Source organism: Rhineura floridana, chromosome 11, assembly GCF_030035675.1.
Source record: "Rhineura floridana isolate rRhiFlo1 chromosome 11, rRhiFlo1.hap2, whole genome shotgun sequence".
Classification (NCBI taxonomy): domain Eukaryota; kingdom Metazoa; phylum Chordata; class Lepidosauria; order Squamata; family Rhineuridae; genus Rhineura; species Rhineura floridana.
This window is the reverse complement of record NC_084490.1, coordinates 56,270,993-56,294,269: the sequence shown is the minus strand read 5'-3', so window position 1 is coordinate 56,294,269 and position 23,277 is coordinate 56,270,993. Positions and strand designations below refer to the sequence as shown.

At 43.2% G+C, this 23,277-nt stretch overlaps 1 protein-coding gene across 9 annotated transcripts in view; it reads right to left on the bottom strand.

The window, feature by feature from the left end:
- The window catches only part of LOC133367020 (sodium channel protein type 4 subunit alpha-like), a 131,551-nt gene that overhangs the window by 65,048 nt on the left and 43,226 nt on the right, over positions 1-23,277 (bottom strand). For all 9 annotated transcript variants that reach the window (XR_009758499.1, XM_061590633.1, XM_061590638.1 and 6 more), the window contains 5 exons: positions 19,860-19,923; positions 19,149-19,290; positions 15,948-16,160; positions 6,007-6,171; positions 1,480-1,603 (listed from right to left, as the gene is read on the bottom strand). Coding sequence is in view for 8 of the 9 variants with exons in the window: in XM_061590633.1 (XP_061446617.1) it covers positions 1,480-1,603; positions 6,007-6,171; positions 15,948-16,160; positions 19,149-19,290; positions 19,860-19,923 (708 nt within the window). In the remaining variant the exon portion in view is untranslated. The remainder of the gene's footprint in view (positions 1-1,479; positions 1,604-6,006; positions 6,172-15,947; positions 16,161-19,148; positions 19,291-19,859; positions 19,924-23,277) is intronic.

Genomic DNA, 23,277 nt, shown 5'->3' with positions numbered 1-23,277 from the left:
GCTTTTCAGACTGAGGACCCCATCCCCTAATGTGGGATGTTCTGGGGGGCACATGCAAGTGGTGGATGGGGCCAGAGGCAAAAGAGTGCAGTTCAATGAATGTGACTCTTACTTTCATATATTAGGCTACATTCCACCCACACAAAAGTCACAAACGTCTATATCTAGTCACACAAAACTCTCCATCCTTCATTCATGCAAGCAACAGTTAAAGGACACATTCCAGCCAGGCAAAAGAACTCAAGGAGTTTATCGAACAGAACTGGTGAGGATTGGGGTTTGGGGAGAAGGTGTTTAGTCCTGGGGAGCAGGATGGCCTAATCAGAGTCCTGAGAGCCAGACAGAGAAGCCAGGAGGGCTGCACTTTGCCCCCTGACCTGAAGTTCCCCACCCCTGGATTAAGCAACCAACATGGATGCAGAACCTTTGAAAGGCTGCACAAGTCAAGCACACCCAACTTCAGAAGAGGGAGGAAGAATTAATGGAAAGGCAACTTTAAAAATGGGGCTTCCTTTCGGACTGTATCTAAATCCAGCAGATACGTTGCATCTTGGGGAAAGCCATTGAGGTTTCCTTCGAGCAATAAGGATAACTGGAAGTGACAATGCTCAGCCCATTCATTAACTTGTTCACGGAGCATTTTCTGCTCAGTCAGATTAGCTAGTTTTTGCTGTTCAATATGTGATTTCCACCTGTCAGGAGCAGCTTCATTGAAACCTAATTTCCCAGTACTAGCCCCATCTCCTTCATGATGTGAGTTTGATGATATAATTGGAAATTGCTGCAACTTATGCACTAAGGGATGGAGAACCGCCAGATGTTGTTGGGCTATAGATCCCATCACCCCTGGCTGGGAAGATGGCAGCTGGAATTCAACATCTGGAGGCCACCATGTTGACTACCCCTGCACTAACAGAAAGCAGAGCCACCCCACAGAAATGAGACTGTATCTGAAAGAGGAGAGAGGATTGAAATGAGGAATTAAACAGCATGAGACAAAGGACAATGAGGCAAACAGTACACCACTATGGGCCACATCACACATTACCTATGTTTAGGTACACAGGTGGTGTCCACTACATATGATAGAGACAAACACATCTTGGAAGAAGTGCATGTTACACTCCTGAAAAAGTAATGCACGCTTGCCAAGATGCTGGTGTCTTTTTCATACCACATATTCAGTTCTCATAAATGTGTGAAATGCCCTCAAAGATATTAGAGAGTTTTCATTGCTGGTAGTTTTTGACCAGAACTAGAAGAACACCCCTCTTTGTGGTTTCTGACTAAAACAATGCTATTATTGCCAAATTAATTTGTATTTATTTATTTTAACAGCTTATACAATTCCCATTTTTACTTACTTCAGATCAATTTACAATATTAAAAATGATTAATATTATAATACACAATTAATTGTCTTTTTTTAAAAAATCCCAGGAACAATCCAACTCCACCCAAAGTCGTGGAGAAATTTACCTTCCAGGGTGTTGGAGACTATACTGAGTGAGCTCTCTGCTCGTTTATCCAAGCCTGTCCCTTCTTGGTTGCCCACATGCAGGTGGTTCTGTTCAGACTTCTCATGTCCCTCCATTGGAACGGACTAAAATAGGAAAGGAAGATCTGAGGTGACGGTGATTTCATCCAGGGGTTCTCAGACTTTCTACCCCCAGGGCCCACTTGAGATAGATGACAATGACTGAGGCCCATAAATCACAAATTGGTAGTGGAGAGGCAGGGCCAGTCAGAAAACACTGGCATAGGGAGGCAGAGCTTGGCAAAATCAGCTGGCAATTACTGGCATCGTTTTCTACTCATTGCTAATCTAGTGGTTCCCAACCTTTATGAGTACACTCAAAGCTCAAAAAAGTTTGTGATTCCCTCCCACCAATTTTAATTTTAGCTTCTGTTAATTGAAAAAATGGTGCGTGGCAAAATCACATCTCAAAATATCCCTTTCTATAAAAAGATCCCTGCAGACAGGGAGGTGTTGCTTTCTTTTCTTAATGTAAAAGTCCAATCAAATTGGGATCCCCCTCCCCCTGACAGTCTGAAGATGTACAGTCCTGTCGCCCAACACCAGTGGGTTACAGTGTCGGGCTAAGATCCCGGTTCAAATCCCCAACCAAGCCATGAAGCCCACTGGGTGACCTTGGGCGAGACACAGTCTCTCAGCCTGATCTATCTCACAGGGTTGGTGTAACGATAAAATGGAGGGGGGGAACCATGCGCACCATCTTGAGCAACTTGGAGGAAAGGTGGGATAGGGACAGAGTAGACGTACTGCCCTCAAGTCGATTTTGACTTATGGCAACCCTATGAATAGGGTTTTCATGAGGCCAAGAGGTAGTGACTGGCCCAAGTTCACCCAGTGAGCTTCATGGCTATGTGGGAATTCGAACTCTCGTCTCCCAGGTCGTAGTCCAACACCTTAACCACTACACCACACTGGCTCTCTGGATAGGGATATAAATGCAATAATAATTAAATGAATAAATACATTTCAGCTGCAGTATGTCGACCCTAGCCTCAGCCAAACTGCTAAGCTTTTTAAAAATCATCATCAACATCAAGAAGCATCAATATGGTAGCAGCGGGGATGCTAGATTGTGAAGACAAAAGGGTGGATAGATTGAAGAGGGGGGTTAGTGCTTTTAGGCATTGGGATGATCATCAGAACTGATGACTTGGTTAGCGTGCACTTGGGGAGTGAGAGTGGAGCAGAAGACAGATCAGCACACACACACACAAAAACACACCTGCCCCTCCTGCCAACATCTGTAGGCATGCATGCATTTGGGCATGTGGGAGGGGGGAAGCCCTCAACTGCTGCAGCATCTTGGACAGAGAGATTGGGGGGATGAAATGTAGGTGGAAGAAAGGGGGGACACTGGCACACACACCTAGCCTCAGAGATGGGAGGTGAGCCAGTCCTGAGCTTCCTCACTGCTCCTTGGCTCACTCTGGGCCGAAGGCAAGATCTGGACAGCGTTGCACATAAGAATAATTTTTTAAAGGAAGTGGCAGCGATGCATGAGTTGAGAAAGGCAGGCAGGCTGGCTGTCAGGAAGGAAGGGGGAAAGCAGCCTTTCCTTGCAGCCTTGCTTCTTTTTGCTTCATGAAAAGCCCTCTCCTCTCATTCTGAGTAAGGGCATCGTCAGTAGCAGCAGTGCAAGGAGCTGGGAGCTGGGATACTAATCTCCACTTCTTCCTGGTAGCACCTCCCTCAGCCTCCTTTGGCATCTGCCATGTGTGGTATAGGTAGATGCCTGCCCTTGGCGTGCCTGAAAGACGCTCTGGCGCTTCAGCAAAGTCATCCCCTCTGTCATCTCCAGCGGCAGTGGGGAGCAGAGAGTGTCCAGGTAGTGAAGACTTTTAAAATAACAATAATAAATAATTCATTTCTTGACTGTTCGCAGCCCTCTCTGGATTACATCACGGCCCCCAGGTTGGGAACCACTGTGCTAATTTATCTTTGGAAATTGCTAAATTCTTTGCCACAGTGTTTTTCTTCCGGCAAGGAGTTCCATAGCTCAGCTTTCTTCAAGCTAAGTACAGACAATTGCTCTGGAGGTGTTGTGACTCAGCTTTTCCTTTTTTAGCTCAATTTGCTGATCCAGAGGTTCTAACTGGAGAAGACTTTTTCTTTCATATTTTTCCCTTCTCACCCTGATGCTTCTCAAAGTCTTTCTACCCATTTTCTGTAATTTCTTCTCCCATTCTCCTTTCACACTCACTTTGTATCTTCTTCCCTCCCCAAGCTGCCAGTTTTTCATCTATCCTTCCTGCTTTCTTCTCTTATTCCTTTTCTTTCTATTCTATTCTATTCTGTTCTATTCTATTCTATTCTATGATGATGATGATAATAATAATAATAATAATAATAATAATAATAAAATCTTTTATATTTCTAATTTCCTTCAACACTTCATTGTGCCTTTTCCACTCAAAGGAGACAGACACTCATTTCCTCCTCTCTCCCTAAACCTCTTTGTCTCCCAGCCACCTTTACTCAGCATGCAAAGAGTTACTGGTCTAACCAAAAAGTTGCAGCATGGCTGTGGGGCAGGCAAATGAGGTGACACTGGGCAGGCAGTGGCACTGAGGCCCTCTTAAAAGTGGCAAAGACTCACTAGTGGGTCTTGGCACACTGTTTGAGAAACATTGATTTAGTGGCAAGAACCAATTTACTGGTAAATCAACCTCCAGTCCTTGTGAATATTTGTACTAAAGCAGCCTTTCCTAACCTTTGGGTCCCCAGATGTTGCTGGACTACAACTCCCATCAGCCCCAGCCAACATGGACAATGGTCAAGAATTATGGGAACTGTAGTCCAGGAACATCTGGGGACCCAAAGGTTGGGAAAGGCTGTACTAAAGCCTGCAGAGTATCTTGAACTGGTGATCTGTTATGCAGGAGCCAGGGCAGGAGACCTGCATCTCCTCCAGGGAACACACACTGCTCACTGACATCTATGATGATTAACCTTCTCTTTCTGTTGATTTCCATGTGCACCAGGAGAACACTGGAGTGGGTGGGGTACAGATCATGCCATGACAGTTCGGTATGGCCCTCAAGTATCTGTGGGCTCTGGAGAACTGCACGGACATCAGGAAGCTGAAGTGAGTTATTTCACTTTTGTGTCAATTGTTACATTACATACCATATGCCTCCTAGCATTAGAATTGTAGGTGTCGGGGGTGGGGTCCATGTGTCTACTGGATCAGGAAGTTAAATCACCTGTCCAAAGACCTGTCAAGTCCTCCAGTGACAATTGTCAATCCTTTGGCCTTTTGTCCCACAAATGATATCCACAGAGAACTAGAGACAGTGTCACTCCAGTCTGCTCTACATAATATATGCATCTTTGCCTCTAGTTTATTGAGCTAGGCAGCAATAGGCATTAATGTAGGATAGTCTACATGGTGCCCTCCAGATATTGTGCAACACAACTCCCATCTTCCCTGACCATTGACTATGCTGGCTGGAGTTTATGGCAGTATACTGGCAGATCTAATAACATCTAGAGCGCAGCACTTTGCCTACCCCTATGTTAGCATAACATGAGAGAAGCAGGTAGGAGCGCAGGTCTCTACGCCAACATACAGGCCTCATACACCAGCCCTGTCATTGGCCCTGTGGAAGACTTCTGGTGATCAGCATGAAGAGCAGGAGGAAGATGAAGAATGGGAACCTGGGGAGGGGCCCAGTAGACTGCACCAGGAACGGGTTGAAACAGGAGAAGACTTCAGCAGTTTAGACCGAGACAACTCTGCCCCTTTAGTTCCAGTGACAACTGAGGAAGCATTGTCTGAGCTGGCCCCTGTCCCACCTGAGCCACCACTCGTGCCTCCTCCCAAGAGGGAGGAATCAGAGGCTCAACCAGAGGCAGTGTTAAAGGAGGATCTGGCTGCAGTGCAGTCGCTGTTGCCAAGGACACACCAGCTGGTGCACAGGCGCCAGTAGATAATGCAAGCTTTTCAACCTGTTTGTAGGAGTGCTCAGTTGATCATGCAGTCTCATTCAGAGAACCTTCCCCATGCAAATAGAAGCCCACCACAAGCCTATTTAAAGAGTCTTCAGGGGCATGTCTAATTGCTGTGACAATATCTTAGCTTGAGTAGCCATGCCTAGTTATGTCGTGCAGAGATGCAGAGTTCTGTATAAACTGTAAGCTGATCTATAAATCATTAAACATAACAGAGAAAAACACATCAATGAGTCTGAGTCTGAATCCAATGGGGTTGGCCAGGACAAACCCAGGAGTAGAACAGTTTCTTGCTGCCTGTGCCACTTGTGGAAGCCATACTAAATGTTGGATACCTATGGCCTACAGCTAAGCATCTGTCAAGCTGTTTCTGGAACCATTCCCATAAAGCAATTTGCAACAGTATTGAAGGCTCTTCAAGTCAAGGGTGACAGGAAGTGACAGGATTGGCAGATGATGCACTTGCCCCTTTGCCCTTGTACAAGGGACTTTCTGTTCCTCCACCATGGATAACACACCTCATTTATTGTGGCTGACCGTTCTAACACCAAGCGTGGGATGACCCGACCATTGCAGTCCTTTGACCCATCTTGATCACTAGGAGCCTCTTGATCTGACTTCCCCTTCTTTTTCTCCACGATGATGCTATCTGCAGAGCTGCTGTTTGCTGCCTGTTCTTGAAGCTGTGGAGAAACCAGAGATCTGGGTTAGGAGAACAGCCATAGATAATTATTTATTATAGGTACCCAACAAAGACTGGGCTCAATAAGGTTGAACTAGGATTGGGGACACCTGACTTCAACGCCCCATGTTGCTCACTAGATGACACTGGGTCAGTCACTCTCTTACCCTAAGCTACCTGACAGGATATTGTGAGGGTGAAACTGATAGGTAGGAAGAACCATTTATGTCTCCTTGAGCTTCTTGGAGGAAAGATGGGCTAGAAACAACAACAACATAATGATTCCCCAGCTGAGAGCCACATTCCACACTGGACATAAAAGGGTGCCATTAATGTTAACAGGTCTTTAATTTAGTTAACTGTAACTGATATATTATCTTCCTTATGATAAATATGCTGTTATCCCAATCCTACTGGGTGATAATAGTAGTACCCTACATTAAAGAGCTCCTTGTAAGAATGTCAACCTGTATGTCAGGTCACTTGAAATACTCCAAGCACTGTTTAAGCTAACCAGTAGTACTATTGGTACAAAATATAAGACAACTTGAGATGAAATACATATCCCTTTCTTTTTATTTGAATTTTAATCATCTTTATTTTCAACAACACAACATCAACAGTATCACATCATTATTGTGGATAGAAAAAATAAACAGGTAAAATCATAAGAAACTATTTGGTCAGTATGTAATTAAGCATATTATGGAGTTATTCTCCACCCACGTTTCCATTGTTCTCTATGTATTGTCCCACTTTTATTAGACTGATGTTGAGATCTAGCTGGAGTTCCCTTTCCCTCCACCACTGGGCCATCTACCATCAACTGTCTTGTGGGAAGATTTCCAGGAGAGAGATGGTGGCAGAGAAGACCATCTGGGCCTACAATTGGTGGCTGGTGATGGTAGGTTGGAATCCAGGGAGCCCAACAGTAGGTAGAGCCAGAGCCAATGATAGGCAGAGCCAACTGTGTCCCCATCTCCCTCCTATAAGGGGCAACACTAAGACCAAGAAGGAGGAGAAGGAAGCTGGCTGGTGGTGCCATTTCCTCCTTACTGAAAGTAAGAAGTAAGGCAGGCATGGAGCGGGTTATTGGCTAACACAGACTGAGGTCCGCGGAGCAGTGCCCCATTCACTTAAGTGGACCAGCCTCAACTGTGGTCTGCCTCAGCTGGACTATCCCCTCCCTGGGACCATATACCATCAATTTCCCTGTAGGAAGGATCCAGATGTCTTTTAAATTTTTGATATAGTTTAGTATGGTTGTTAAAAATATAGTTTGGTGTTACATACAAGCTGTCCTGGCACGTTTTGTATGTTGAAAGAGGAAATATAAATAATTTTGTAATCAATCAATAGATCATGAGAATGGTACATTCCATTTTCAGTACAATTGTGAAAGAGGCTGAAATGTAACCTGACACTGATTGGATATGCAGAAAAACATATTGCAGTTGTATAATCCTGTATGACTGGATAACATATATAGAAGTAATCATAGCTTAATACTATGTGTTAACGTAGTTTAAAATTTGCTTGTTTACACTGAAAAGACAGTGTAAGTGTGCTGGCAGATTGGTATTTCTTTCCAGTTCAACCACTGTTTAGCACCTAGCACTTGAATGATTTTTATTATACAGCCATGAGAGTGGCTGTATACTATAGTCAGCATGGATTTTTTGCATTTCGCAATGTTAAATCAAAAATACCCCCCATGCCGTTCTGATGCTTCCCATAAGCTCATTTCAAAACAAAATCTTACAAAACTTATAGTCTTGAACTCAGGAATGCTTGCTTAACAACCCTCTAAATTTTCATGGCAATACACAAAACAGTCAGAGAGAATTGAGAGTTCAAAGCGTAAAAAGAGAGAGAAAAACAGACCCCTTTTGGACTTTTTTCTGTCACAGTTCTCATAGTTGTTGAAATTAATTAAAAATCAGCCATCCTCACAGAGTACCTACAATCCTATTACTGACCTTGCCCCATACTCTGACCTTCATCGTCTGCAGTTTAAAAGTTAAAAAAATGCCTGGGTGGTTTTTAATTAATTTAAGAAATTTTGCATTGAACTGAATGATAATGTTAGGCATGCTCAGTAAGAACCAACTGTCAGTGTTCTAAAAGCCAGACTCACAGCTCCTTGACTTGGCTAATCAGGGGGCCACACCCACACCAGACCTTTGTTTTGCTTTCCCCAAAGAATCCTGGGAAGTGTAGTTTGTGAAGGATGCTGCTATAGAGGAGACTCCTATACCCCTGACAGAGCTCCAGGGGCCAACAGTCAGCCGCTCTGATTAAAGCTCTGTGAGGGAAACAGGGCATCTCTTAGCAACTCTCAGCATCCTTCACTAACTACATTTCCCAGGATTCTTTGGGAGAAGCCATGACTATCTAAAAGGAAATAAAGGTCTGGTATGGATATGGCCAGGGACAGCTTTGGTTTAAATTTGGGTGGGAGGCTACATGTGCCTGCTGTAGAATAAAAAGGTGGGGAAAACCTTGAAAAAGAATGATACTGTTCACGATGTTTTCCTTTTGGAAAGGAAAGGAGCTTCCTCTCTGCCCAGTGCACACCCATCCAATCTCCTCTCCTCCCCCTCTTCTCCCCATTCCTGCCCTCCCCCTCCCCTTCCTGCCCTCCTCCTCCCACCCCTGCCCCTCCCCCAGGTAAGTTTAACCTATTCTAAGCATGACTGCACAGAAATAAATCCCACTGAACTCGATAAGCATGCAAATCATCAAATCTGCCCTCCTTTCCTCCTCCATCCTATCCCTCCCTCTTGCCCCTTCTCTTCCAATCCCTTCCCCTCCCCATCCCCTTCCAATCCCCTCCTTATCCCTCCTCCTCCCCCCTCCCCTCTGCCCTCCTCCCCCATGGTCAGTATTACCTATCCTAGGACTACGACCTAGGAGACCAGGGTTCAAATCCCCACACAGCCATGAAGCTCACTGGGTGACCTTGGGCCAGTTACTGCCTCTCAGCCTCAGAGGAAGGCAATGGTAAACCTCCTCTGAATACCGCTTACCATGACAACCCTATTCATAGGGTCGCCATAAGTTGGAATCGACTTGAAGGCAGTCCATTTCATTTTTAAGCATGATTGCCCAGGAGTAAATCTCATTTAACTCAGTAAGCATGCAAATTATCAAACCTGCCCTCTCCTCCACCTCCCTCCCATCACCTCCCTTTTGCCACTTCCCTCCCCCTTCCTTCATCCCTCCCCCTTTCAATCCCCTCCTTTCCCCTCCTCCTCCTTTTGCTCCCCTATCCCCCCTTCTCTTTCCCTCTACTCTCCCCTCCCACTCTTCCCCATGGTCAGTTTTACCTATCCTAGCCATGATAGCATGGGAGTAAATCCCACTAAATTCAATAAGCATGCAAATGATCAGACCTGCCTTTCCTCTCTCCTCTCCCTTTCTCCTCCTTTCTTCCTCTCCTCTCCTCTTCCTTCTTCTTCCTCCCCTGCCCACTCCAGGCCTCCTTCCCCATGGTTAGTTTTACCTATCCTAAGCATGATTGCACAGGAGTAAATCCCACTGAACACAATAAACATGCAAATGATCAAACTTCCCCTCCTCCCCGCTCCCCTCCCCCTCCTCCCCTCCCCATCCCCTGTGGTCAGTTTCACCTATCCTAAACATGATTGCAGGGGAGTAAATCCCACGGAACTCAATAAGCATACAAATGATCAATCCATTCTCAGCCAATTTGCACAGGATCCCATTTCTTACCTCCCAGATTAAAAAGCAAAGAAATTCACTAACAGGAAAAAAAAACCTTGTGGTTTAAGAACGTACCTATAGCCAACAGATATTTCTATCAAACTTTAAACACACATGTTACCAAATTCTTCCAAGCTACACAGCAAGTGGATAGGACTGTGAAAGACCAACCCAAATTGTGTTTGCATTTTTACAAATTAGTAGGGCAGTACAATATCTCAGAGAGGTCAGGTCTCCTGCTCCCCTGGTGCATTCACTATAGCTGCCCAATTTCTCTGCTTTTTAAAGTTTGATAGAAATATCTGTTGGCTATAGGTACATTCTTAAACTGCAAGGTTTTTGCCTATTAGTGAATATGTATATATACAATCAGTTTGTTTTATAAATAGAAAAGGCAACGTTGGTTAAACTGAGAAAAATGCAGTTTGGTTTATAAATAGTTTATAAATAGTAAAGGCAACCTTGGTTATACTGAGAAAAATGCAGTTTGGTAAGCTGTGTCTAACACAGAACTGCAGCAAGGATCCAATGCTATTATTTCTGTTTTACTAAGGGAGAACTGAAAGATTGATCATTGGCTACAAAATGTTAGAGAATGAGGAAAACCTACAAAGAGTTTGCAGAAAAGTCTGTGAACTGGAGAAGGGAAAGGAAGGCAGGCTTAGAATCTGATCTGGGGGCTGTTTCTGCATTATCCAAGTTGGGATGGGGGAGAAATTCAGTTCAGCTGCGTTTAAAGACAAATCTAGGAATTTGCACTTTCCAAAACAATACATGAACTGAGACATAGACAGCCTTTGAAATTCACGCTTCTCCGAATTTTGCATTGCAGTTCTTCAGTAATGTTCACAAAAATGCATAGGCTAGGTGCACAGAAATACAATATTAGTGAAAACAACATACAAAATGCTTTATAAGGGAAAACTGATCTGCAAAAATGTGTATAAGGTAATATTGCATAGAAAAATATATATGTTAGGAGAAATTCACACTAAAATGCTGATGAATTTTCACAATGCCTTTTTTAAAAAAATTGCAAAATGTGGAAATATGGAGAGTGGAACTTATGATTGGAAAACTGAGAGAAACTAAAATCAATGGATTCAGCCATCCTTAGTTCCACATTGTTTTCCTGTCATTTAATTACAACAAAGCACTTCCCAAGTTATACCTTTATTTCAAAGATAAAAAACCTTTCTATATTAAAATCACCCAAGTGTCCTGCAAGACTTCAGCTATATATGGAATTTGCCTCAAGCCCATTTTCCCCACCCCCCACCGCAAGCCAGAGAAGATAGTCACTGTCCGGAAATAGAAAATCTACTTCCAAATGTCTGGAGATTAGAAGCACAAGGCCACAATATGAAGGCACCATATATATGAGGACGTTGCTTGTTTGCACAACCCAAAAACTAGATTTGTAAAGGTGGCTCAGGGTCAAGTGGGTGGAAGCAGCTGGCAAGGCAAAAGGTTGTTACAAACACTGGCATGCTGGACATGCCTTCCCTTGTAGATTTTTTTAAAAGTAGAAGAAGAGGACTTTCAAGGCCAGAAGAGGGGTTGGCACCATACACTGGGATCAAAAAAGAGCAAATGGTAGTGAAATCACTAGGAATGGGGAAGAAATCTGAATCAGTTTGCATTTAAAGATGAAATTACCTAATTTGCACTTTCTGAAACAATACTTGAATCACAACACAGCCATCCTTTGAAATTTACACTTTTCTGAATTTTGCAATGCAATTCTCTAGTCAAATAATGTGTACAAAAATGCATATACTATGGTGAAGTGTGCATACAAATGCATATATTAGTGAAAATAGCATACAAAATGCATTATATTAGGGAAAATTGATTTGCAAACATGTGTATATTAGGCAAAATTGCATACAAAAGTGTATTAAGAGAAATTCACACTAAAATGTAAATGAATTTTCATGGGGACTTTTTTTAAAAAATTGCAAAATGATGTGGAAATGTAGAGAACTATACTTGGCAAAAGTGGAAATTGGAAAAACAAGAAAGTGAGAGAAAGCAAAATTGTGAGATTTGCCCATCCCTAGAAACAACTCAAGCTGTAGGATACTGGTCACTTTGAAGCCGCTAGAGAGAAATGTTAACATCAAGAAGTGTGTTTGTGTGTGATAGCATGTGACCAAAATCTTATTCACTTGGCTCTTTCAGCCTATGGTTGCCACAGATTCTAGCCACTCTGTGGCAAGGCAGTTACGTGTGTGAATGAATTCAGCATGAATTCTTTTGATAAGCTGCCAAAGAGTATCCATGCTGGCTGTGAGTGGAAGCACTCATAATAATTTCACCATGGGCTGGTGTGGCTGGCATTCATCCCAGGCTGAATGAGAAGCTCACCTGCCTGGGTCTAAAAGGGTGATGTGACCTGGTCCGGTGTATGTGTACACCAGACAGAGCAGGGGGATCAGGAAGTGGAATGTATCCATAAAAAGGGCAAAGGCTAAAGCAGATTATATTTTACAGAGTTGAAGATGGTCTGAAAGAGGGATCACTGCCTATGTTGCATGCATTCACTCCACTTTTCCTCTAAACAGGTTTTACAAATTTTTGTATGTTTCAAAACCCATGTTTTGAGCATGTTAGCCTTGTGTATCTTTAGATATTGGAGATCTGCAGTGTTGCAAATACGCTGGCAGACCTCCATGCCAGTAAATCTGCTCCTCCTGTGCAATTCCACTGGAAGGGGAACCAAACAGGGTGGAGAAAAAGGCATGACTGGAAGGAGTAGACATATGCCATATAGTATACCCTCATCAGTTCCCATTCCCACCTCCAATGTCAGTGCAAAGTTATGGTGGATTTAGAGGAACTCAATGGAGAGCAGAGCTTGGAAAAGTTACTTTTTAAAACTACAACTCCAATCAGCCCCAGCCAGCATGGCCACTGGATTCGGCTGATGGGAGTTGTAGTTCAAAAAAGTAACTTTTCCAAGCTCTGAGGAGAGCATAAAAGGCAATGCTCCCCCATCTCCCTCTGCAACACCCACTCTGTCACCATGGAGCATACAATACAGACTAACTTTGTACCCAATCACAGCACACCACCAGCAGTAGATAAATCCCTGCAAGGCAGACACCGGGCATGGCTGACATTCTGTGCTTGTCTCTTAGCTTTTGTACTCAAAGTATTTCATTTGTTCAGGACTGATGGGAGGAAGGATACTTTCAATATCTGTTCATTTTTAGCAGCTCCAGAAAGCAAGAGGCAAGTCTTGGTCACAGTGAGATATATTTATATTGTCAGTAAACAAGGCCAGGAGGCTAAAGGGCTGTGTCACTGCCCAGGAATGGACTGGCAGGAATGGACTGGTACACTGCTGGCTCATAGCATCATGCTTAAGGTTCCAAGGTAGTGGCGGTGGAGAGGATTTTCCTTATAAATGTTTACTTCTGCTACTCTGTTCTATGCTAATGAGTTGGAATAATTTACAATTTAAAAAAAATCTCTCAATAGCATTGTCTCCTCCTACCTCCTCTTCTTTCTTTTTTTAACATGCAGCAAATAAACAATAAAATGAAAGAATTCATTCAAACATGACACATTTAGGGATGGGGGAAATTTTGATTCAGTTTACATTTAAAGTTAAAGTTAAGTGTATCAAATTTGCACTTTCCAAAACAATATGAGACACGGACATCCTTTGAAATTCACATTTATCACTAACAGATCCTTCCATTGTTAGATACAGTCTACTGTCATTAAAAAATACCCACGCCTGCTTACCCCCAGCTAGCAAATGCCAGCTTGAACAAGATATTCTAGCGTATCAAAAATTATGTTATGAAAACAAAAGAAGATAAAACAACTCCCTGTTCAACTCCTAGCATCAGGCAGGGAAAATAGTTCTCAACCTTTCACCTTGAACCACAGTCTCTCCCCGCCCCGCCCCAAGCTATTTTAGTGCAAACAGCATCTTTGGGATGGTATTTTCAATGCAGAATTGGTATGGAGGGAAAGAGTTAATCCCTTGAAAGTCTTTCCCTGGCTGCTATTGAAACAAGCAAGCGAACAAACAAAACCCCAACCAGATATATTAAATACAATTATACATTTCACATATTGTCATTGTTGTCATTGTTATATGCCTTCAAGTCAATTACGACTTATGGCAACCCCATGAAACTTTTTTGGATATGTTCATAGGGTTTTCATGGTAAGAGGTATTCAGAGGTGGTTTACCATTGCCTTCCTCTAAGCCTACGGCACCCAGTATTCCCAGGCAATCTCCCATCCAAGTACTAACCAGGCCTGACCCTGCTTAGCTTCCGAGATCAGACGAGTAGTTTGGCCCTATAAATAAGGCTGTGGAAGTGCAGGCTTCAAGGAGTGAACATGCAAGCAAGGGTGTCTGTCGGGGGGGCAAGAGGGCACTTCCCCTCCCTGGAATTCTAAGTGTAATGGTGGGTGAAGCGGGATGCTAATGACCTCTAGTAATAATTCATAGACCTTCCCCCTCCCCCCCAAATATTTCTGCAGACAATCTTGCATGCAAGTGCACAGCTAGTTTTGAATTCTGTAACAGTAAAAGAAGAAAAAGAATTACCGGTAGCTTTGTCTCACATATTTGTTTCTGTAAAAATTAGTGTGTGTCTATTCTCCCCAGGACAGGATACTCAGGACAGGCATCTTGCTCTGGGGAAATCTAGTGGGCTGCTCACTGTTGGTCCATGGCCAACTATATACAGTGAGCACACTGGAGAATTTCTGAACAAATGCAAATTTGCCACATGATGTTACATCCCCCAGCCTGGTTAGGGGGCTAAAATGTTGTTTGGGGCTTTAGTCAGAGAAAATGAAAGTTTTTTAATTGGCTCACAGAATCATTAAGAGAATTCTGGAGGGAAGCAGGCTTTTGTTTGTGTGCTTGCAATACTAACTTACTCGGGGCCAAACTAGATGTGACATTAATTGTGAAGCAAAGTAGATGTGATCTTAGTTACGTGGATGCAATTAGTGTGAGTGTTTTTTGTTATGTAAACAATAGCTTCAGGGAAGTCCAAGCAGCCTCAGGACTATGAATGGCAATGCTCTTTCTCCCTGACATGCTCCTGACAAAAATTGCCTCTCCAAAGTTGCTATTTGCATGTCAGAGGAAGTTCCCATTGGCACCAGGGTGTAAGCAGCAAACAAGTATGTTTTTAGTTAACTGCCAAAGGAGCAGGAATGGCGCTATGGCAGGTGGGAAGGGGGGGTTTAACCTTCTCCCCTCCCGCTGCAGCTCTAATGAAAATTGTCCCCTGAAGCTGCTATTAGCTTCAGGGGGGAAGATCCATGTAAGGGAAGGGTCATCATTCAATGGGAGAGCATGTGCTTTGCATGCAGAAGGTCCCAGATTCAATACCTGGCATCTTTAGGTAGGGCTGCCAGAGGCATCTCTCTGAAATCCCAGAGGGCTGCTGCCAATCAGTAAAACCAGAAGTGGGGAACTGGATCTGGCCAGAGGATCCAGAAGTGGCCAATCCTCTGTGGACCACTTGGACAGGTGCAGGGGGCAGATGCCCACCTGTCGTCATATGATGCCAGGTGACTGAAACCCAAGTTGCAGCTGCAAAGGAAGATTCTTCCTTTGCAGCTATGGCTTGAATTCAGGAGCACACTTAAAGTGCTCTGCCAAGTCTTCCTTTTGAATTTGGTGCCTTTCCCTGTTGCTCTGCTTTTGGAAATGACTGGATACACTCAGGAGTGATTGGGAGCTCCCGAGTGTATCCAGTCCCTGTCAAAAGCAGTACAATAGAATAAGGCACCAAATTGAAACAACAATGAATTCAAGCCACAGCTACAAAACGAAATATGTCAGGTGATGGGCATCGCTTGGCTCCAATGGCCTGGCAGGCCTAATTAGATCCATGGGTTGGTGTAGGCAATATTTCTCTCGATGGACCGATGATCTGATTCAGTACAAGGCAGCTTTCCATGTTCCCATTGCCACCAATGGGAGCCTCCCTTCCAGGGCTATTAGCAGCTGTGTTTGTAGGTGTGATTTTCATCAGGATTGAATAAAAACAAAAAGCTACCCACCAGCCTTTGTTGCTCTTCCTGATGCTTTTTCAGCTGTTCCACCATCTGCTGGAACTCTGCCTCTTTCTCCTTTTCCTCCAGCATGGTTGCATTATTCTGCTCAGCATAGGCCATCGCTACCACAGCCAGGATCAAATTGATGAGGTAGAAGGAGCCCAAGAATATGATCACAACAAAAAAAAGCATGTATGTTTTCCCGGCTGCTCGCAGGGTCTGTGGGAACAAGAGTCTCCTGTCACCCTTTTTACCCCAGGAACCCTCACCTCTAATTTCAGATACAGTCTTTTGGTTGCTCAGCAGTGAGGGGGAAACATTCTGTGCATCTTCAAGGGCACTTTTGTGTGTTATTACTTCACACGTTCCTTTGCATTTGAAAACATAATTCTGGGATTGAAGGCTAAACTAGACAAGATTGCAGAGAACTGTGACTGGATCTCTTGCCCTGGCCTCCTACTGGAAGGAAGGGCGGGATATAAATTTAATAATAAGTAAGTAAGTAAGTAAGTAAGTAAGTAAGTAAGTAAGTAAGTAAGTAAGTAAGTAAGTATAAGGCAGTTGGGGAGGGGAGTTCAGATCAGGGCCATGATATTGGTGATGGGGTAGATTTAGCCAGTGGTCCAGTCAGGTAGTTTGGGGCTCTGGATGTAATGGTCTTAAGGGGGCTTTAAAATATGGTAAACCAGCCCTGCCATGATTGGGGGCCCTGCTGCTCATAATGGTGATGGGGCCCTGGCCATCAGGCTGAAAGTCTTGCTCTGGAAGCACTACTGAAGGTGCTATTTGCCCCATGAGGGAAACTCAGGCACCCACAAGTTTTCCCTAACAGGGAACATAGTAGGCGTATGTATGAGTGGTAGGTGGGCAATTTTCATTGAGAACCTTGGTGCTGATGCAAGTCTCTCCCACCAGTAGCTTTTAAAAAAAACATTTAAAGAGATGGGATTGGCTGATCATGGACTTCCAATGCCTTGTCTAGTTTGGCCTTGAATCTCCCCCTGCCTTTTTTAAAAACACCATTATTTCAAGGGGCAACTCTGCTGTTTCTACTATACTGCGTTCTTAGGATAGTATGTCCCTGAGAAGAAGCTACATCATAACAACATGACATTGTTCCCAGAGCTATTTGGGGTGGGTGGGGATTGCCCCCATTAGCCACAAAAGAAGCAGTCATCTCCCCCCCCAAGGGATGCCTCTGAGAATAGCACAATGTCATTCTTAAATTCTTAAAATTCACCTACACCCCACCCCTGAAGATTAATCCAATCTTTGCACTGGCATTTTCACCCCTTCTGAAACTCACAAAATTCAGCTGGGCCCTAATTTATTTAGACCCAACACTCTGGCTCAGCATTATTCAGTTTACACAAAATGATGTTCAGACCTATTGAGCTTCACCATTCCCTTGATAAACTAAAAGGTGTCCTCACCCAACACTCTGCTGGAGCCTCACTGCACACTGCAGGGGTAGACAGAGAGTGGCAGGCAAGCTGGCTTCTAGGAAAGCTGCTCCACCTTTATTTATTTATTTAAAATACAATATGCTGCATTTTCATAAAAAATATCAAAATAGTGTACATAAATACAATGACACACCACATAAAAAACAAAATCAGAGAATACCACCTAACAGATTTTTTCATTGTCTGCATAAGCCTGGAGCCATAGAAAAGTTTTCTGCAAATTTTTAAAAAGTAATACTGAAGATGCCTGCTGAATCTCTATTGGAAGAGCATTCCACAAGACTGGGTAGATAACACTGAAGGTTCAGTTTTGTATTTACATCAGCTGAAAGATGGGAGAGAAATTCAATCCAATTCACATTTAAAGCTGAATTTATTTGGCTTTCAGAAACAATATGAGAACTGAAATTTCGAAGCCATCCTTCAAAATTTGCACTTATCCGATTTATGCGATGCAATTCTCCAACCAAACATTTACAAATATATATATATATATATGGGACAGTCTGCATAAAAATAATATATTGGTAAAAATAACATACATATTATGTAACATATTATGATGAATTGCTTGCAAAATGTGTGCATTAGTCAAAACCACATACAAAAATGTATTTATTAGGAGAAATTTGCACTAAAATGCTGAAGAATTTTCATGAGGATTTTTTTTTTAAAAAATTGCAAATTGCTGCAGAAATGTGGAGAACCAAATTTAAGATCAGAAAAATGAGGAACTGAGAACCAAAACTGACAGATAATTCCATTCCTACTCTGGAGAACAACCAAAGACACTCCTTCAGATGATCTCAGTAATCGAGCTGGGATATTTCAGATGGTCCCTGATAAGCTTCCATATTAACTATGTTCAGCTTCAAGGAAAAACATTGTTTGATCAGAGGCGAAAACTGAACATTATGTGTGTGTCCATATTTCTGCTAAATCTGTTTCATAAGTTTTGCTTGTATGATCCAAGTTTGCAAAGAATGTGAATATCTTATTTTATTGCAAGTATGAAAACAGTGTATTATTTCAAACTCTCTACCTCCAGGAACTTTTCCCACATCAATCTGTCATCCAAGGAAGCCTGTGCATGTTAGTGAAGGGGAATATTTTAGATTGCACACTCCGTTCATGTGAAATGCAGGTCAAGCCTATTGAGTTTCACCCTTCATCTGAGAGTGTGTCCTAGAACATACTCATCACTCCCCAGCAACTCCAGGTTGTGGGGGAAGCTTGACATGATGGGCAAGGTATTTTTCAGGAAAGTTTGTCAGCTGTTAGTAATCTTTGCAGTGCCTCTGTTCACACGTCAAGGTAAACCTTAGTTAATGGTTTACCATGAATGCACCTTTCTGGCATGTTTGTCTTCTGTACACTTGCTCTGGGAGAAAACAAACCATGATCTCTCCTCAGTGTTACGTTCAAACTAGGGATCATAGTTTGTTTTGCTCCAACAAACTACCATCAGTAATCCAAGAACAAGTCACGGCTACAGACTGTGGTTTGCTGGCAGCAAAACAAAGCCATGAGCCCCGGTTCAGAAGCCAGGGATTGTGGTTTATTTCAAGGAGAAAAGCAGGCACAATTTGCTCGTGGCTAATAAACTGTGGTTTATAGTTTACCTTGACACATGAACATGAGCACAGAAGAATCCCTATGAGCTTCCACAGAACTCCAAGATTCTCCAGAACACAGGGCTGAAATTCCATTTTCTTGGAACAATAACATAAGCTTGGCCTACCATTTGGAAGAGGTTCTCCCAGTAGTCCTGAGTCATGAGGCGGAAAAGGGAAAGGAAGGCCCAGCTGAAGGTATCATAGCTTGTATAGCCATAATTTGGGTTCCGTCCAGCTTTCATGCAGACATACCCTTCTGGGCATTGCCTACAGAGGGGGACACAAGAGGGAGAGGATGTCAGCATGATGTCGTGTGACGTAAGAGTAGCATCTAGTCCCTAAATCTAAGGCAGAACCCAGGCATGAAATATCCACATTTCCCCCTGCCTCATAATAGGGCTGCCGTCAGCTTTAAGAATTGTACAACAGCCAGTCATTCAACACATGCAGCTTTTCCTAGCACAGATTTCTTGTAACCAATTACTTCAGAAAATGTTTGGGTTCTGTCTTTATCAGTTCCATTGACTCATGTAATTAGAACAGGGGCAGCCAACATGGCACCCCTCCAGATGTTGTTGAACTGACATCAGCCTGAGCCAGGCATGGCTAATGGTCACAGGGATGTTTGGAGCTGGAATCCAATACCATCTAAAAGGCACCATTCTGGCTACTCCTGGATTAGAATAAAGGCTTCACCCCACCCCACTAACCCTTACATTATTTCAGCTGGAAAACTGTAGAAAAGTAGTCAAACCACTAGAAGATATTTTCCTTCCCCAGTCATGACCCCCACTCCAAAGGGAGACACACAAAACAATCAGGACAGATTGACTCACCCAGCATCGGAGCTGTTCCCACAGAGCAGAGCATCAAGTGCACCATCAAGGAAATAGAAATTGGCTTTACAAGCAAGAAAAAGCAGATGTGAGAATAAAGTTTGGACTCTACTTGAACAATTGCAAATTGACTTTAAAACAGGGAATACGAGGGTCAAGTTTGGTGTGACACAGGAGATTCACAACCAGGATCCCAATCACAGAAGGTTAAAGTTAAAAGCAGATGTGTGGGGTTGGACTTGCCAAACTGGACCAGACCTATGGTGCTGGAAGAGCCATCTTTAACACTGTGGCAATGAATTTCACAAGTTAATGATATGTTAGGTGAAGTATTTCCTTTTATCTGTCTTACACTTTGTTTCATTTGAGACCTATGAGTTCTAGTGTTATGAGAGTGGGGGGGGGAATTATCTTTGTCCAATCTTGGAGTCACTTCCTACACAAACAAAAATAGATGATTCCTATCCAGATTTTAAGCTGATTCTCCCCCACCTTTTTTAAAAAAGCTGATTCTTAATAAAGGGTTGCTGCCATCAGTTTATCACATATCAATAGTCAGGTAAATGGATGCACCTGTGAATCCAATAGAACTACTTGGAACTGACATGACATTGTGATATTCCTTGCTTTATTCACTGTAGGGGGCCTTCCTAGCTCAGGCTCAGGACAGACAATCATTTCTGAGACTTGAAGGCAAGATAACAGAGCTGTGGTAGCTTCAATAAAAATAAAATCAAAAAAATGAATCTGCCTTCTTGCACTTCAAGTTCTGCACCAAAAAATTGGAATATATGACCTGTATAAATTATGCAAAATGAACAAATATGCATAATTCTCTTATTTTGCAAAGTTTTTCTGGTTTTGCTAGTAATGGGGAGAGGAACTGAAGGTCTGCCCTGGACCACAGGACCTCTTATTCTGCCACTCCTTTGGCTTTTGAGATTCCCACAGGCATTGTTCACATGTTTTCATGTTTTTATCACAGCCATAAGGACTAGACATTTGTTTTAAAGAAAAAATAAAAATGAGATCCTTAGGAAGTTGAATTCTGCACCCAGTACCATGATCTGTGGTTATTCTTGGGAACCATCTGCCGCTTATATGCTGCCCTAGCTATCTTCATCCCTGAATATATAGATGCTTCTTTTCTGCCCTACTATCTGGTTAAAAAGATGTTGCAAGTTCAAGCCTTGTAAAAGCTGCATGCGACTAGAGACAATACCTGTTACATGTGGGCAATCTTTACCATACCACCTTTAAGTTTGAAAAAATTATCTTCTATACTATCCCTTACACAGTACATCACCCAAAATTAATTTCCAGTTAACAAAGTTTTTATATTAACAACTGCTAGTTTCTCTTTATTTCTGTGTGTTTCACCTGTCCTGAGACAGTCCTGAGTGAAAGCAGGGTTTTCAAACATGGGGAATCAGCCAAATGGTTATTTTTTTGCCCAGGCAGTCCTAAGTAAACCCTGAAAAATGTGCAGCACCTAATGCAGCCTAATCTAATTATTTGCTACCTCCCCCTCTCCCCATTAAGGATGGATGAATCTGTTAATTTCAGTTTCTCAGTCTTGTTCAAGTCACCCCATTTACTCACACGCTTGTGAATTGTTTTAAAGGCTGCATAAAAATATGTATGGATTTTCAAGTACATTTCTCCTAACATACACACATTTTGTATGCAGTTTTATCTAGCATATGCCTTTTTTTGCAAGCAATTTCTCCCTCACTTTCTAACATATGCATTCTTGCATGTATGTATTGGTTGGCTGGAGAACCATATTTCAAAATTCAGAGAAGTATAACTTTGAAAGGAGAGTTGTGCATTGATTCACGTGTTGGTTCGGGAACTGCACATTTGATAGTTTCTCATTAAAACATGAACTGAACAAATTCCCCCCCTCCCCCATTCCTACAAGCCATGTTCAGACTGTGTCTACTCCATAGCTTCAACATCAGCGTTTCCCCCCCTCCACTGTTTCTCCTCTGCTTTGCTTAATACTAAGCATAGTGAAGCATTCTGAAGAACACAAAAACTTGTTCACTCTTTCGTGACATTTTGGTTGACCTATCCAATATCAACATATTGCCCTACTATGGATTGAAGTGGCATAGCACCAAGCAGTAGGAGCTTACCAATCGGCCTTGGTCGCCCTGATGGATGACCTTCATTGGGAGAAGGACAGCAGGAGTGTGACCCTGTTACTCTTACTTGATCCCTCAGTGGCTTTTGATACCATTGACCATGATGCTCTTCTGGGCCAACTTGGTGAGATGGATATTGGAGGAACTGTTTTACAGTGGTTCCAATCCTATCTCCAGGGCCATTTTCATAGAATAGCATTGGGTGATTGTCTTTCAGCCCCCTGCCAGTTGTGCTGTGGGGTGCCGCAGGGTACCATTTTGTCCCCCATGCTGTTTAACATCTATATGAAGCCCTTGGGAATGGTCATCAGGAGATTTGGGGCGAGATGTCAGCAGTACACTGATGATACCCAGCTCTATTTCTCTGTAACATCTGAATTGGGAGAGGCCGTGCAAGCCCTGGACCGCTGCCTGGACTCAGTGGTGGGCTGGATGAGGGCCAATAAATTGAGTCTGAATCCTAGCAAGATGGAGGCGCTGTGGGTTGGTTGTTCCCGAGTTCAGATAATTGGTCAGTTGCCTGCTTTGGATGGGGTTGTACTTCCTCTGAAAGAGCAGGTCCATAGTCTGTGGGTTCTCCTGGATCCATCTTTGTCGCTAGAGGCCCAGGTGACCTCCGTGGCTAAGAGTGCCTTTTACCAGCTTCGGCTGGTAAGACAGCTGTGGCCATTTCTGGACCGGGGTAGCCTGACCACTGTTGTCCACGTACTGGTAACCTCTAGGCTCTATTACTATAATGCAGTCTATGTTGGGCTGCCATTGAGGTTGGTCCGGAAGCTGCAGCTGGTGCAAAATGCGGCTCACTGGGGCAGGGTATCACCAGCGTGTCACTCCGCTACTGAAAGAATTGCACTGGCTGCCCATTTGCTACCGGGCCAGGTTCAAGGTTCTAGTTTTGGTGTACAAAGCCCTTATACAGTTTGGGACCAGGATACCAGAAAGACCGTCTTATCCCTTATATACCCAGTTGATCACTGCACTCTGCAGGTGAGGGCCTCCTGCAGATACCATGCTATCAGGAGGTCCGTTCCGCACAACATAGGAAACGGACCTTTAGTGTGGCAGCACCTACCCTGTGGAATTCCCTCCCCTTAAAGATTAGACAGGCGCCATCTCTGTTATCTTTTCAGTGCCTATTGAAGACTTTCCCTCTTTCATCAAGCCTTTTAAGTTGAGACCTTATTCTAGTCTACGTCTGTGTTGGAATTGCTTTTTAATATGTTTTAAAAAATGTTTTTTAAAAAATCAATGTTTTTAACTTTTTTTAA